Source organism: Manis javanica, chromosome 2 (genome assembly GCF_040802235.1).
Source record: "Manis javanica isolate MJ-LG chromosome 2, MJ_LKY, whole genome shotgun sequence".
Classification (NCBI taxonomy): domain Eukaryota; kingdom Metazoa; phylum Chordata; class Mammalia; order Pholidota; family Manidae; genus Manis; species Manis javanica.
This window is the reverse complement of record NC_133157.1, coordinates 204,742,227-204,757,082: the sequence shown is the minus strand read 5'-3', so window position 1 is coordinate 204,757,082 and position 14,856 is coordinate 204,742,227. Positions and strand designations below refer to the sequence as shown.

Genomic DNA, 14,856 nt, shown 5'->3' with positions numbered 1-14,856 from the left:
AGCACAGCGCTGGGTGCTGAGGGCAGTGAAAGCAAGAGCACTAAAACTCAGGACGCCTGCCTCAGCCCATGATTCTTTCCGTGATCTAGAATGGTTACAGCAGCAGAATCATTGTTCATTAAATGTTCAGTGCGTTCCTTCATGTAGGGAGGATAAACTTAGTTTTAGAAGAGTAAGAAATAAGTATTTTAACATTGATAGTTAGAAGAAGAGCTTATCTGGGGGAAAATGATTTTTAAAGCACTCGGACAATACATATGTTGTCTCTCATGACATTTAAGGAACCAACCCCAGCAATTCAGTTCTGATAATGGATGAAAATGCCCACTGCAGAAGACTACATGAGCTGATGAATAACAGTGTCATATACTTTAAACCAATGTAATATTGTTATCAACGATGCTTTAATTAAAAACAAAAAGACTTTACATGAATGAATTTCATTTAAAAGTAGAAATAAGTGGAGAATCTTACCCCAGTTGTCTGTAGATGTTGCCTGAATTCATCCATAGTTATGCTTGAGATGCTCATATCCCTAAACATTCCTTCCAGTTCTGATGTTAACTGACATCCACATTCAGTCTATGGAGGAAAAACACAAACATAAATAAATGAGGGATTTTTGGATGAGAAAATGTACAAAGAAATAAACTATTCCAAGCTACTGCCATCTTTTCTAAATCTTTCCAAGAGTTGCTCTATGAATAACCCAAGGATTCTATTTTATAATGTAGATTCCCAGACTCTTTCAGATTCTGATATGCCTTCCTGATGGTAGGGCCCAGAACTCTGTTTTTAACAAGCATCTCAGGCGGTAATGGGTACAGGTAGTCTACGGACCACACTTTGTGAAACAGAACTATATGGTGATACTCCCCATTTCCATGAACGTGCCCTGTCATACCAAGAGAATTTCCAGCCAACTGTGCATGCCCCAGAACCTGAACTACAGTATAGCCTGCTCAAAAAAAAAAAATCTACCTTTGCTAATTAAAAAATATTTTAACTAAATTAAGTATTTTCTAATCATATGCTACTAGTGTTTAATCATGTGGTAAACATCAGTTGGTTGGACAGACTCCATTCCATCTTGTGTACTGCTTACCTTTCACTTAGATATCATATTTTTTTCAGAGTCATCAGAAACACTTTTATTTGTGAGAAGTCTCCTTGCCAAGTGTTGCTTATAATAACATTCAAATATATCTTTTTCTTGCATCAACCTTAAAAGGACCATTGCCTTATCCAATACTGTTTCTACTTCTTGATCTGTTTGCTGAAAAATCAATGAAAAGAAGATTTAACAATTAAAACATTTTAGTTCTACCAAAATAGCACCATAGTTCATCTATAATTAAAACCAGTACTCTTTGGTAACAAATCATCGGGTTGAGAACTCTAAGGAGGAGGGAACCGGCCTGAGAGAGGGCCCCCTGCTTCAGACAGCACGAGCACAGCTCCCACATCCCCGCCCAGCACAGCCCTCATCCGGGGGCAGAGTGGAGCTCCAGGCCCCAGGGCTCCGCTGAGATGGAGGCATGCAGTGACACGCAGCAGGATTAAAGGGTGACTTAAACAGATGCAATGAAATTTTAAGCACAAAAATCTTGCAGTGACTTTGCATAATACTTCGGTAGAAACTTTCATAGCCAAAAAGACTGCTTATTTTCATATAAGCTCAATAAAAACCTAAATTTTGCCAAAGGGTAATAATTTGTTATTAATTAAAAGAGAAGACCCCTTGCCTGTTGCTCTTCTCTTTTAAGGAAGGGCAAGATGATACTGGTGCAGGTGGTATAAAACTTGTATTAAAAATTATGGAAGACCAAACAGATGTGTCTTTTCTATTCTGTGTCCATGGTCGTCTTCTTCCTGTTTCTTTGTTGCAGCTGCCTGCCTGAGGACCTACAGACTATTGTTTTTCCTTTTTGCTGCATAAGTTCCAAAATGAAGTTTAAAATAAAATTTTATGTGTGATCACAATATGCTTAATATGATTTTCTATGCTATGGTGAGCTTCCAAGGTCCCAGTATATATAATAAAGGCTTAAAGATGAGCTTCAGTATATGCTTTCAAACTATTTTTTGATAGCTATTCTAGTTTATGTCTGCAAATTCTCTGCATCCAGGTATTGTTTGATATACAGACCCCAGAACAAGATGACAGCAAACAACATTCTGTGCTGCAGGTAGCTGTTTTCTAGTTACATCTCTATAGCATATCTGATGCTTTCTGTCTGTGGACTGGTCAGTAACTATGGCTATCTAGTTCTTTATTTTTATGTCAATTACACATTAAGGGAAATGTCAAAGTTCTTCTTACCACTTCAAATACTTAAACAATTCTTTTCAAAGATCACAGTACACATGTAAGGGAAGTACATAGTACAGCAAAGAATAATGTATGCTTAATTTCAGACTTACAAAATACAGTAATTTTGTATTTACAAATAAAATTTAATGTGTTTCACACACATTTATACTTACCCCTTTTACTCCCTTTTTCAGCTTATCATCAATAAATAATGAGACGTATTCAGGGGACCTGGAGTTGCGGTTGCAAAAATACTCCAAGTCACCTGCAATAGTTTGTTTAAAGAGCCGGTCATTATTAAATGATTCCTGGAGGAAGCGATCAAACCCACTCTTCAGATCCAATAAGCCCTTTCAAAAAACAAAATAAATTTAGGATATATTATTAATAAAATTTCTATTAATAATATACTTGTGATCATGTACGATTATTATCATTTTGCTGATAAATGTGTGCATTCAGTGTTAAACTCAGATTCTATGTTTTGTTTTCAACTTCTTTTCATTTCATTGTCTCAACTAATGGGTGACACGAACAAGAGCTTTAAAAATATTCAAAAAAACTTCTTATTTATACTTAAAACATGGAAAAACTGCAGCATAATTTATTCATAATACTAACTGAAAGCAAAACCATTTTGAAACAAACAGTAACAAACAGTTTTTCTTCCTACACAGGAGGTGTATGAACACTAAGGCATATAAGGGCTTCATCAAATAGGTTAGTAAGTGAAAAGAGCAGCTGAGTCCTGCTACCCGATATAAATAGGCCTACTTTGCAAAATTCTAAAATATTTAGGATAATTTATACATATTAATTTACCATTGGGACAAAGTAAAAAATACAAAATATATAGCTTAGTAAAAGTGACCTTTTAGCAGTTGTCAAAACCACTTTGTCATAAACTTATAATCTTCTATATTTACTGACCTGAATATAATCAATGGGGTTCTTTCCTTCTCCTTCCTCAGAAACAAGGGCTTTACCTTGTTCCCTCAAGCAGGAACTCACACACTCACACATGGTCTTCAAACCATTTGGCACACGACTAAATAACTTGTACATGCAAGCAAGGTCTGTAATCAGAAAACAGAAAAACCAGCTACATTAAAGATTAGGAAAAATATGTTAATCTCTCATCATGTTGATCTGTGATACTTGAAGAGGCCTTGGCACAGGAAAAACTACTACAAGGAAAGAAAAAACCTCCACCAAACTGGAAAGGGAAAAAAAATCAGGGCTAATGATTATTATTTCAACTCATGAAATGCAGCTTTCAGATTAGTGCTTTTAAATATCAATAAAATATCATAAATTAGTAAATTCATTTACATGGAAAAGATGATGCCCAAAGAGTGTAAACAATAAAGCCACAAATAAATGAAAACTGTTTTGAGTTTCTATGTAATTTATCCTATATAATTCTAATCTAGAACCTGGTTATTCTACAAAATGTCAATCAAAAAGACAACTTTAATTATGGTACAACTGATAGTCAACCTAATAAGGAAGAATTTAAAAACCAACTTAAAATCTTACAGATATTTTTCAACATTCCTATCTCACAAGTTCAAACACCAACCAGGACAACAAACAAATAAAAATATACAAAGGTTTATTTCATTATACATCATGGTAAAGTCTATATGAAATTATGAATTAAAGCATAAGTTCCTATTCTTTAATATGTTCCTCAGAGCAATTCCTAGTTATTTCCCAGGTAATGGCCTAAGCCAGTAACATCTGTTTTTTAAAAAATGGTTTATCTCACTATATTGTTTTTATTTAAAATGAAAACTCTGGACTCTGTCCATGTTTTTAAATCATTTTTCACAAGATTAAAATATGGAGTTAAAATACTTTTCTATATGTTTAGTGTTTCTCTAAAGTAAGAGCTTACTGGGAGACTATAGTGTCAGAACTTGACAATCATATAAAAAAGTTTTACAATCAGGAACTTTTGAAAATGGGAGTTAGAACAGTGGTTACCAGATCAAGGATTTTTTCTATAAAGTACTAGGTAGTAATACCTTGACACACTGCTCAAGAGCATGGCCTAGCACAACTAAGACATTTTGCACTTACATTGCTAGTGGAAAGTTAGGACAACTGGAACTAGGATTTAAAACTTTAATTTAGAATCACAGGCAACTGGTTAGTTGCTGAAAATATTTAGTACTAAATAGAGAACTACAGTAAGTAGCTTTTATGCTGCTATTTCTACATTTATGTACTTACTAAGTGCTTGCCATGTGTTAGGCAAACTCAGTGCCTTTGCCACAAGTCTCCATGCAGGTTACAGATTTGCTGTAAATTCAGGCATGCCCAACAACCTCTCCATCAAACATTACCTAGTTTCCTAATCTTCAACCCATTTAATCTTTCCCCACCCAGCTCTCTAAAGTATGTAAGGGAACATTAACTCAATAACCAAAAAGTATGTTAGAAAATTTACTGATTCTCTAATTCTTTAATTGGAGGAAATGGCTTTTCATAAAGTCCTAGTCTGCCAGCAAGCACTTAGACTGAGGTCAACTATGCAGCCCATGGACCTATGCCCACGGCCTGTTTTTGTACAGCTCACATACTAAAAATAGTTTTCACATGTTTAAGTGGTTGAAAGAAGAAATCAAATAATGTTTCATAGGAACATAGTGAAGATTTATTCATTTGTGTTACTGTGTATGCCTCCTTTCTTTCCTATTACAGGAGAGATGAGTAGTTTACCATATGGCCCACATGACTAAAATATTTACTCTCTGGCCCTTTGCAAAAATTGTGTGCAACCCAACTTAGACCTTAGACATCTACAAGAAAACATGACAAACATACTTAAAAATGACTGATTTTTGTTTTTGTTTGCTTTACAAAACAGCAGAAGGGTCTTTGAAAATGTAACTTTCTCTGTTTTAATAAAGCAACAAATTTATATACAACTTGTCAGGAACTTAACACAAATATATAAATAGTACTCTTCAAAACACAAAGCTAGGATTCCACTAGAGGTACAACCTCTCCACAATTTTTCTTTTCCCTTCTCTTATATACTTCTCTCTTTCTCACTTAAAATTTTTATTTTCATTCCCTAGGTATATTTATTTATAAGAAGTGAGTGGCTAAAACAGTAACACTTCATTAAGAAGCAGGAGATGAGTTTAAGAGTATCATGTTTATTTTTTAATACTATACATCAGTGATTTAAAGAGCCATAGTTTTAAAACAAAGCTTTAGAAAATTAAGAATGAAGACATCACTGTTAATTATTCTAGTTACAATTTCTTCTGAAGTACTTGCCACAAAAATATTGTTTTCAGAAAAGTAAAGGGAAATGTTCCCAAAGAGTAAAGGCTACAGTTACTCCAAATGTTTATTTTTATGTAATTCTCTTTTCTCCTTTTTTAGTCTTTGACTTCAGAGTTCTTCTTCAGGGTTCCCAAAACCAATCCACCAATTTATCTAAATACACTGACATGGAAGCATTTTTGGTATCTCATCACAACTAACTCCCAAAGGAAAGAAAACAAAAATGTTAGATTAGAAATTCAGATTTTCAAAGAATCACAAAAATTACAGGAGCGTATACAGGAATGGAGGGAGCCCAAACCCTATGGCCTATGAAAACAGAGTACAGGAGTAGATGAGGAGCTCATGGGCCTCACCAACAATACTAGACTTGCCTCTGGATTAAAATGCAAAATGAGGGAACATAAGATGAAAAAAAGAAAAAAATAGCACCAATTCAATTCACAAGAAATACCTAAAATTCTCATAAATATAAAGCTTTACTCTTAAAACTTATCAAAGTAAAAATAGTGAGAAATTAATGATAGGGCATTTACAATAATTTTAATTATAGGAAAAAAAAATTAATGAGAACCTGGTAGAATTATAAGCATTTACTTATGTTCAACTGCCAAAATATAAATGTTAAAATCAGGAAACTGGCAGTGGCAATTACCACTACCTAATTCTCAGAACTCATTCAAGTTTTGTCAGTGATTCCAGCCAAAGGATCTAGTTCAGAAGCACACACTGCATTTACTTGTCAAGGCCCTTTAATCTCCTTCAGTGAGGAACAGTTCTCTCGACTTCCATGACCTTGGTATCCTTAAAGATTACAGGCAAGTTAGTGCACAGGATGTTCATCATCTGGTTTCATGTGTTTCCTCATGATGTGAGTCAGGTGGGGTATCTAGGGAGGAAATACCATGGAAGTATTGCTGTGTCCTTCTCATTGCTGCTATCGGCTGGGGCACGACTTCAGTCGATCCTGCTCCTGCTGATGTTCACTTAGATCACTTGACCAGGGCGGCATCTGCTGGCCTCTCCTAACAGGGAACTAGGAGTAACTTCCAAGTTACTCTTCAACCTTTTGTAATCTGAGGCTCTGTTCACTTTTGTTCATTCCCTTTCCTCTCTCTTCTGCAGATTGCATACTCTTTATTGAATTATCATCAAGCTTGCTGTTTCTTTCTTCTCTCAGTTCAGAGATAGTGTTGAGCCCCTTTAATAAATGATACATTTCAATGATTGTACGTTTCATCCCAGAATTTCCATTTCATTTATAATTTCTAGCTCCTTTGTTGATAGTTTCTATTTGTTGTGATGTTGATATCACACATTTCTTTACCTCTTTTATCATAATTTCCTTCAGTTCTTTGAACATGTTAATAATGGCTACTTTGAAGTCTGTGTTAAATATAACATCTGGTCCCTCTCACAGGACTATTTCTGCTGCCAGCTCTTTTTACTGGGTATGGGTCACACTTTCCCTATTTCTTTATGTGTCTCATATTTCTTTGTTAATAACCAGGAATTTTGGGGCAATATGTCATAAAAAATTCTGGAATCCCCCCTCTCCTGAGCTTGCTATTGTTTGCTTACTTGTTTAGTAAACTGAAGGGATCAGTGTAGTGAAGACTGTTACCCCTAGAAAGTGAAGCCTCCTCTGAGGTTCTCAGCCTTGGGTATGTATGTGTTCTGCCATCCTGGGGTGTCTGTTTTTTTTCAAGCAATATGATTGGGCCAACAAGACCAACATATGTGGAAAACAGTTAGTGAAAGATGTAAAATGTGTTAAATTGTTTTCCTAAGGCTTGTTTTCTCCCTCTCCAAATTATAAATGCATCCAGAGCAAAGATTACATTTTCCACTAATTGCATCTTTTAAAACACTTGGTGCTTTCCTGGGCATAAAGTGAGCACCCAGTATATTGGTGTTAGGAGGACAGCGAGTATAGAGGCTGGATAATTATGGAAAAAGTAGAAAGTCTGGACTATTAAGACGAGTTCAGGTTTCACTAAATGCCAGCAAAAGGACAGAATCTGAAACCCCAGAGGGGCGGTGATCCTCTCAAGATCACATAATCAGAGACAGATGAGGCATGAGCCCCAAATCCCTTGCCCGATACATCTTCCCCAGAGCCCGCTGCCTGCCTAGGTCAGCACAGCCCACCTGGTACCCACTTCACAGATTTCCATCTCATGGGACTAAAAGGTTCCTCCTGTTCTTCCTATACTATTTCTATCTCAGCATTTTTTAGGAAATTTAATCTTGATGCTTGTCCCATATCCCTGCCCTACATCAAATAATTATAGGAAGCAATATTTCCTCATTGTTTCTCCCAACTTTTTATTCTTTTCAATATTGGTTTTTTATATAGTTGTAGTCAAACTATATATAGAATACTGTGTTATATGTCAAATACACAATATACTTGACCAAAGCAAGCCTGCCCCCTAGGGGGACATGTGGGGAACATGTGGGATGGTTTCAGTTACCAAAAACCAAGCAGGAGGGTGTGCTGGACCACTGGTGAAGGTCAGGGAGGCTGTGAAATATCCTGCAGTGTGCAGGGACAAACCCCTGGACCCCACGGAAGCATTACCTGATCCAAAATGTCAGTGTCGCGGCAGTTGTAAAACTCTGTTTATACTTTGTACAACTTATATTACTTCACGTATAGAGTTCAATATTACTGCAGGGCCTTTGAACTAATTTAGTCTATGTGCTAGCTTGCTGGCACATTGTGGGGTACTGAAGGAAACTTATTAATGGATGCATCATAGTCCATTGAGTTAATGTGAAGAAAATTTCCACAACTATTCCCCTATTGTGGGGACATTAAGGTTAAGAGATTTTGCTCCTAAAAAATAACACTGCAATGAACTTATGAAAGTATCTTAATTTGAATTACTTCCTTTGGATTAACTCCCAGGTGTGAGATAGTCTGCTGCAGAAAAGGAGGACTGTGAATGTTTTGTGAGTAATACCACATGTTTTAGGTTCTCCAGAGCAGGGATTTGCTTTATTTTAATGTTTTGAATCACTAAAACATAATACAATGCCTTGCATATGCTCTTTCTTAATAAGCGTTAATTAAATATAAATTTTTATGATGCAAAGGAAGTATTCCTTAAGATTCAGTTTACTAAGACTTGAAAAAACTAGGATGGTCCTATTTTTCTCCTTTGATCTATGAAATATACTTCATTAATATTAACCAGTTTTTCTAATGTTACATTATCCCTGTGTTCTTGAAATTTATCCATCTTGATAATTCATGTTATTCTTATTATATATTGACTGATTGGAGCTGTTATTATTTCATCTAACTCTTGCTCTCCAAAGAGATTGGTTTATAATTTTGTGTGTGTGTACTAACTTTTCTGAGGCATATAAAAAGGGAGGGGTATGGTGGCAAAATGTCCACATAGTTGGAGTGGAGAAATCACAGAAGAAAGTATGGGAGAAAATCACATGGACAGGTAAATGTATGGGGAGAAAAAAGCAATAATCAAAGCTTCAACACCTGGCTCCGTTTTCAGTATCTTTAAGATAACAGCAGTATTCACAATAGCCAAAACATGGAAACAACACAGAGGTTCAGCAACAAATAAATGGATGAACAAATGAGGGTATGTGCATACAATGGAATATTATTCAGCTATAAAAAGGAATGTAGTACTGATACATCCTATACAATATGGATGAATCTTGGAAACATGCTAGGTGAAAGAAGCCAGATACAACAGGTCACATATTACATGAAACATCCAAAATAGATAAACCATAGACAGGAAATAGACTGGTGGTTACCAGAAGGGGAGATGGGGGAGCAACTGCTTAAAACATAGAGGGTTTTCTTCTGAAATACTATATATGTTTTGTAACTAGATACGGGAAGTCTTGCAGAACATCACGAATATACTAATTACTACTGACTTGTTTACTTTAAATCATTAATCATATATTATGTGAACTTTGTCTCTAAGAATCCAGTTTGTACATTTTTAAAATTATAGTCAGTGTTTTTTGTGTCTTACCCAAGAAATATTTGGTGACCCAAGGTCATCACAATATTCTGTGTTTCCTTCTGCTGTATGATTCTGGATTTTAGGTTTAGGTCAAGTGACTCTTTTCAAATTAATTTCTATATATAGTATGACTAAGCATTTATTTATTTTGCATACAGAGAACCAGTTGTTACAGCAGGATTTGTTAAAAACTTTCCTTTCCTCTTTGAATTAACTTGACTTTTTGGTAGCAAATCAATTGACTGAAAATATGTCGGTCTGTTTCCAGATTTTACTGTGTTCCTTTGCTCTATTCAGCCTGTACTTATACCAATACCACACTGTTTAGATCACTAAATTTATATCTACCAACTTTTTAACCCCCTCAAAATTTTGGCTATTCTAGGTCTTTCAAATTCCCATTTAAATTTTATAACCAACTACCTTGTCTGCTTGTTGAGATGAAATTTTATTAGATGCTGTTGAGTGGGATCTCCTACATGAATTACCTACTTAGTTGATAGTAGACTGGTCTAAGATGGTTTTGAAAGAAAAAGTTTTTGCTTTATTTCATTCTTTCTTCTCCATTGTTGTAGGATACAAGAGAAATGCCAGAACATGAGCAGGAAACAGCTCAGAGAACAAATATCTGGCTGTAAGAGAATGACGCAGCAACATCAGAAACAGCTGGTGAATCTGGAAAATAATCTAAAGGCTAAGATGGATGAGCATCATCACAGATTAGAGAAAAATCCTGAAACTGAGCATAACAACTTTGCAGCAAAAATGAAGAAACTTATCAAGAAACATCAGGCTGCTGTGGAAAAAGAGGTAGCTGACCAATATTACTAATGTATTTATTCTAACTTGTGGCTATTTCAAAATTAACCAAGATGGCATTTTGATGTTAGGGTATCTGTTCTCCAGAACCAGCAACTCAATTGGGGAAAGGGAGAAATATTTATATAACAGGTAAAATATCAAGTGCTGAGTCAGGAATGAGTAGATATGGAATTATGTCCTGATAACTTGATACTTTTATCATGTAACAATGGTTAAGTCAGGTAGATCAGATTAAAGATGATGATGTGAGAGGTGAGACAGAGGCCTCCTCCCAAAACCACATATAATATGAAATTATAGTTAATACAACTAACCCTAAAAGATCAATAGGAAAGAAGGCAGCACCAGACTGCTTACACCTGGAGAAGAGAACAGACCTCAAAAAGGGTAACATACCAAAGCTGTTATCTGGGGCTACCCATGCACTTCTCCCACCCCAGCTCACTGGGAGAAGGAAGAGAAATGGAGTGAGGAGGGGGTGGAGGCCTAGGACTACTGAACACTCAGCCCTGGAGATCTGCTGTGGGAGCACAAACCTATATTGCATTGTGCTCTGGAGATTAGTGGGGTTCAAAAATTAAGACACGAGGAATATTTGGAGAGACTGAGATTCCAGCCGCTTGTGGAAAACAGGGATCCACATCCAGCTGCTCTGAGACAAAAGAAAGGCAGGCAGTATGAGAGACTTCCTAACAGTGAGAGGGCTACTAAATGGGAAGGATTACAGAGGGCTTGCTGCTCAGGAAAAAGGACAGGTAGACAAAATTGTCCAGGTGCACTCTGCCCAGCAGGTTGGGAACTTTTCAGCTCTGAAGCCTTCCACCATGATATGCAGCCTGCTGCAACTTTTGGCCAGCTGGCACTGGCTCACAAACCAGCTGCCTCTTCCCTGGCATCAGTCCAGCCAAGGGAGCCCCTGCCTACAGCAGCTACAAAGGCAAAGCACAGAGGGTTACACCTGTGTACTTGGCCCACTGGTCTGTCTGTGGAGAGGGACACAGTAGCTCAGAAGCAGGAAACAGCTCTTACCAACCCCCAGTCACCAGCACCACACCCAGCAACCACCGACATTGCTCCATCGGCTAAGCAGCCCCATAGAGTAGACCTTCTGGGCACTAGAGGGTGCCACATACAAATATGAAATGTCAAAGGAGACTGGTTCAAACCCAAATCCTCAAAACACCAGAAAAAGGGTCAAATGAAAATGAACTCATCAACCTTCCTGAAAGAGATTTCAAAAAAAAATCATAAACATGTCCATGGACGTAGAAAAAACATTCAAGGACTCAGGAATGAATTCAGGACAGAGATCCATTCATTAGAGAGTACAACTGGGGGATTTAAAAGTGTATTAGATACAGTGAAGGAGATGGTAAATGAAAAAGAAATTGGAGAAGAGGAATACAAAGAAGCTGAGGCTCAGAAAAAAGGATCTTTAGGAACGAAAGAATATTGAGAGAATTGTGTGACCAATCCAAATGGAATAATATTCGTATTATAGGGGTAACAGAAGAAGAAGAGAGAGAAAAAGGCAGTGTCTTTGAGGAGGTAAGCCCTGAAAACCTCCCCAATCTGGGGAAGGAGATAGTCTCTCAGGCCTTGGAGGTGCAGAGATCTCCGAACACAAGGAACCCAAGGAAGACAACACCAAAAACATATAATAATTAAAATGGCAAAGATCAAGGGTAAGGACAGAGTATTAAAAGAGGCCAGAGAGAGAAAAAAGATCACATACAAAGGAAAACCCATCAGGCAATCATCAGACTTCTCAGCATAAACCTTCCATGCCAGAAGGGAGTGGCATGATATATTTAATGCAATGAAGCAGAAGCAAGAATACTCTACCCAATAAGATTATCATTTAACGTTGAAGGAGAGATCAATTTCCAGATAAGCAAAAGCTGAGAGAATTTACCTCCCACAAGCTGTCTCTGCAGTGTATCTTGGATGGACTGGTATAGATGGAAGTATTCCTAAGGCTAAATAGCTGTCACAAGAGGTAATAAAACCATATTAAAGAAAGCAGAGCAATTAATTCCTAAGTAAATGCAAAATTAAATCAACTACCCCAATGTAGGTTAAGGGATAGACAAAGAGTACAGAATATGATACCTAATATATAAAGAATGAAGGAGGAAGAAAAAAGAAGAGAAAAAAAATACAATCTTTAGATTGTGTTTGTAATAGCATGCTAAGTGAGTTTAGTGAGACTCTTAGATAGTAAGGAAGTTACCCCTGAACTTTTGGTAACCATGAATCTAAAGCCTGCAATGTCAATAAGTACATACCTATTGGTAATCGCCCTAAATGTAAATGGTTTGAATGTACTAATCCAAAGACATAGAGACCCCTCTATATGCTGCCTACAAGAGACTCACTTCAAACCCAAGACATACACAGACTGAAAATAAATGGATGGAAAATGATATTTCATGCATCAAATAGGGAGAAAAAAGCATGAATTAAAGTACTTGTATCAGACAAAATAGACTTCAAAACAAAGAAAGTCACAAGAGACAAAGAAGGACATTACATAATGATAAAGCGGTCAGTCCAACAAGAAGATATAACCATTATAAATACCTATGCACCCAACACAGGAGCACCTACATATGTGAAACAAATACTAACAGAATTGAACATGGAAATAGAATGCAATGCATTCATTTTAGGAGATTTCAACACACCACTCACTCCAAAGTACAGACCAACCAGACAGAAAATAAGTAAGGAGACAGAGGCACTGAACAACACATTAGAACAGATGGACCTAACAGGTATCTGCAGAATGCTCCACCCAAAAGCCACAGAATACATGTTCTTCTCAGGTGCACATGGAACGTTTTCAAGAATAGACAATACACTAGGCCACAAAAAAGAGACTCAGTAAATTAAAAAATATTGAAATTGAAGCAGCTTCTCAGACCACCAAGATATGAAACTAGAAATAAATTACTCAAAGAAAATGAAAAAGCCTACAAACCCCTGGAGGCTTAACAACATGCTCCTAAGTAATCAATGGATCAAAGACCAAATAAAAACAGATCAACCAATATATGGAGACAAATAATAACACTAATTCAACACTGCAAAATCTGTGGGAAGCAGCAAAGGCCATGCTAAGAGGGAAGTATATTGCAATACGGGGCTGCCTCAGGAATGAAGAAAAATATGATATGAACAGTCTAAATTCACAATGAACAAAACTAGAAAAAGAACAAATGAGGCCCAAAATCAGTAGAAGGAGGGACATAATAAAGATTAGAGCTGGCCTAAATAATATTATGAATGGAATCATGACATTATGTAATGTCTCTCTTTACTCCTTGTAATTTTCCTAGCTCTGAAGCCCTGAATATTTCATGTAGTATTAATATAGCCTTCAGCTGTCTTTTGTTTAATATTTTACATTTCCCTAATGGAGGTCAGATTCTCTTAGCTTCCCTTCATCTAAGTCTCTCTCTCTCTCTCTCTCTCTCTCTCTCTCTCTCTCTCTCTCGTGTTTTGCATTCATTCTATAAGACTTTGCTTAGGTAAAGGATTCTCTTCTGGGTTGGCAGTTCTTTCCTTTCCTCACTTTAATCATTCAACATTCTGTGGCCTACATTGAATTTTATGAGAAAACTGTGATCATTCAAATTTTAGCTTATCTTTGCTTTTTAGCATTATGACATGTTTAGGCTTATCAGGCCTAGCTGTTTGTTACTGATTTTGAGTTTACACCTTATCAGGCCTACATTCTTTTGAAATTTCTCTGTTTGGGGCTTGCTGAGCATCTTGAATCTCTAAATTTATGTTTTTATCAAATCTGGGGTCTTTTCTGCTTTTAGTAAGAATACTTTTCTCTAAAAAGTAAAATCTTTTCCTTTATAGAATACCGATAATGTGAAATTTAGACAATTCAATACTGTCCCACAAGTTTCTAAGGATATATTCATTTTTTACAATGTTTTTTCCTCTATTTTCTTCAGTGTAGATAATTTCTGCTGCTTTATTGTCTTCAAGTTTCCAGACCCTTCTATAATGTCTTTTCAGTGGTTGAGCCCATGCAATTTCTTTTGTAATTTCTGGTAATCATATTTTTCAGTTCTGAATTTCTCAATGTGGATCTTCTTTTATAGTTTTTATTTTTCTGTTAAGAACTTCAGTCTTTCCAATTATTTCAAGAGTGTTAACCATTATCGCATTTACTATGGTTATAATAACTGCTTTAAAGTCTTATGTGATAATTCCAACATTAGGCATCTCAAAATAGGCATCTGTCCTTTCTTTCCCTTGAGAATTTGTCACATTCTCCAGTGGTGTATGTGTGTGTTGTTTGCTTTAGCATGTGCAGTAAATTTTGGATTTCATTCTAGTCATTTTGAATATGATATTGTCATTTCTGAGTCATGTTTGCATCTT

At 36.3% G+C, this 14,856-nt stretch overlaps 2 protein-coding genes across 4 annotated transcripts in view; one reads left to right on the top strand and one right to left on the bottom strand.

Moving 5' to 3' along the window:
- Positions 1–459: 459 nt before the first annotated feature.
- The window catches only part of LOC140848000 (serine/threonine-protein kinase TAO1-like), a 398,025-nt gene continuing 383,628 nt past the window's right edge, over positions 460–14,856 (bottom strand). The window contains exons 22-25 of one of the 2 annotated variants that reach the window (XM_073230047.1): positions 3,245–3,390; positions 2,488–2,664; positions 1,106–1,276; positions 460–582 (exon numbers count right to left, since the gene is read on the bottom strand). In XM_073230047.1, the coding sequence (XP_073086148.1) occupies positions 1,109–1,276; positions 2,488–2,664; positions 3,245–3,390 (491 nt within the window). In that variant the 3' untranslated portion in view covers positions 460–582; positions 1,106–1,108. Of the gene's footprint in view, positions 583–1,105; positions 1,277–2,487; positions 2,665–3,244; positions 3,391–14,856 lie in introns of those variants that run through there. The other variant, XM_073230048.1, reaches the window with a different exon arrangement.
- LOC140848002 (serine/threonine-protein kinase TAO3-like) overlaps positions 9,085–14,856 on the top strand; it is a 66,134-nt gene continuing 60,362 nt past the window's right edge. For both annotated transcript variants that reach the window (XR_012128431.1, XM_073230049.1), the window contains exon 1: positions 9,085–10,440. Coding sequence is in view for 1 of the 2 variants with exons in the window: in XM_073230049.1 (XP_073086150.1) it covers positions 10,228–10,440 (213 nt within the window). In the remaining variant the exon portion in view is untranslated. The remainder of the gene's footprint in view (positions 10,441–14,856) is intronic.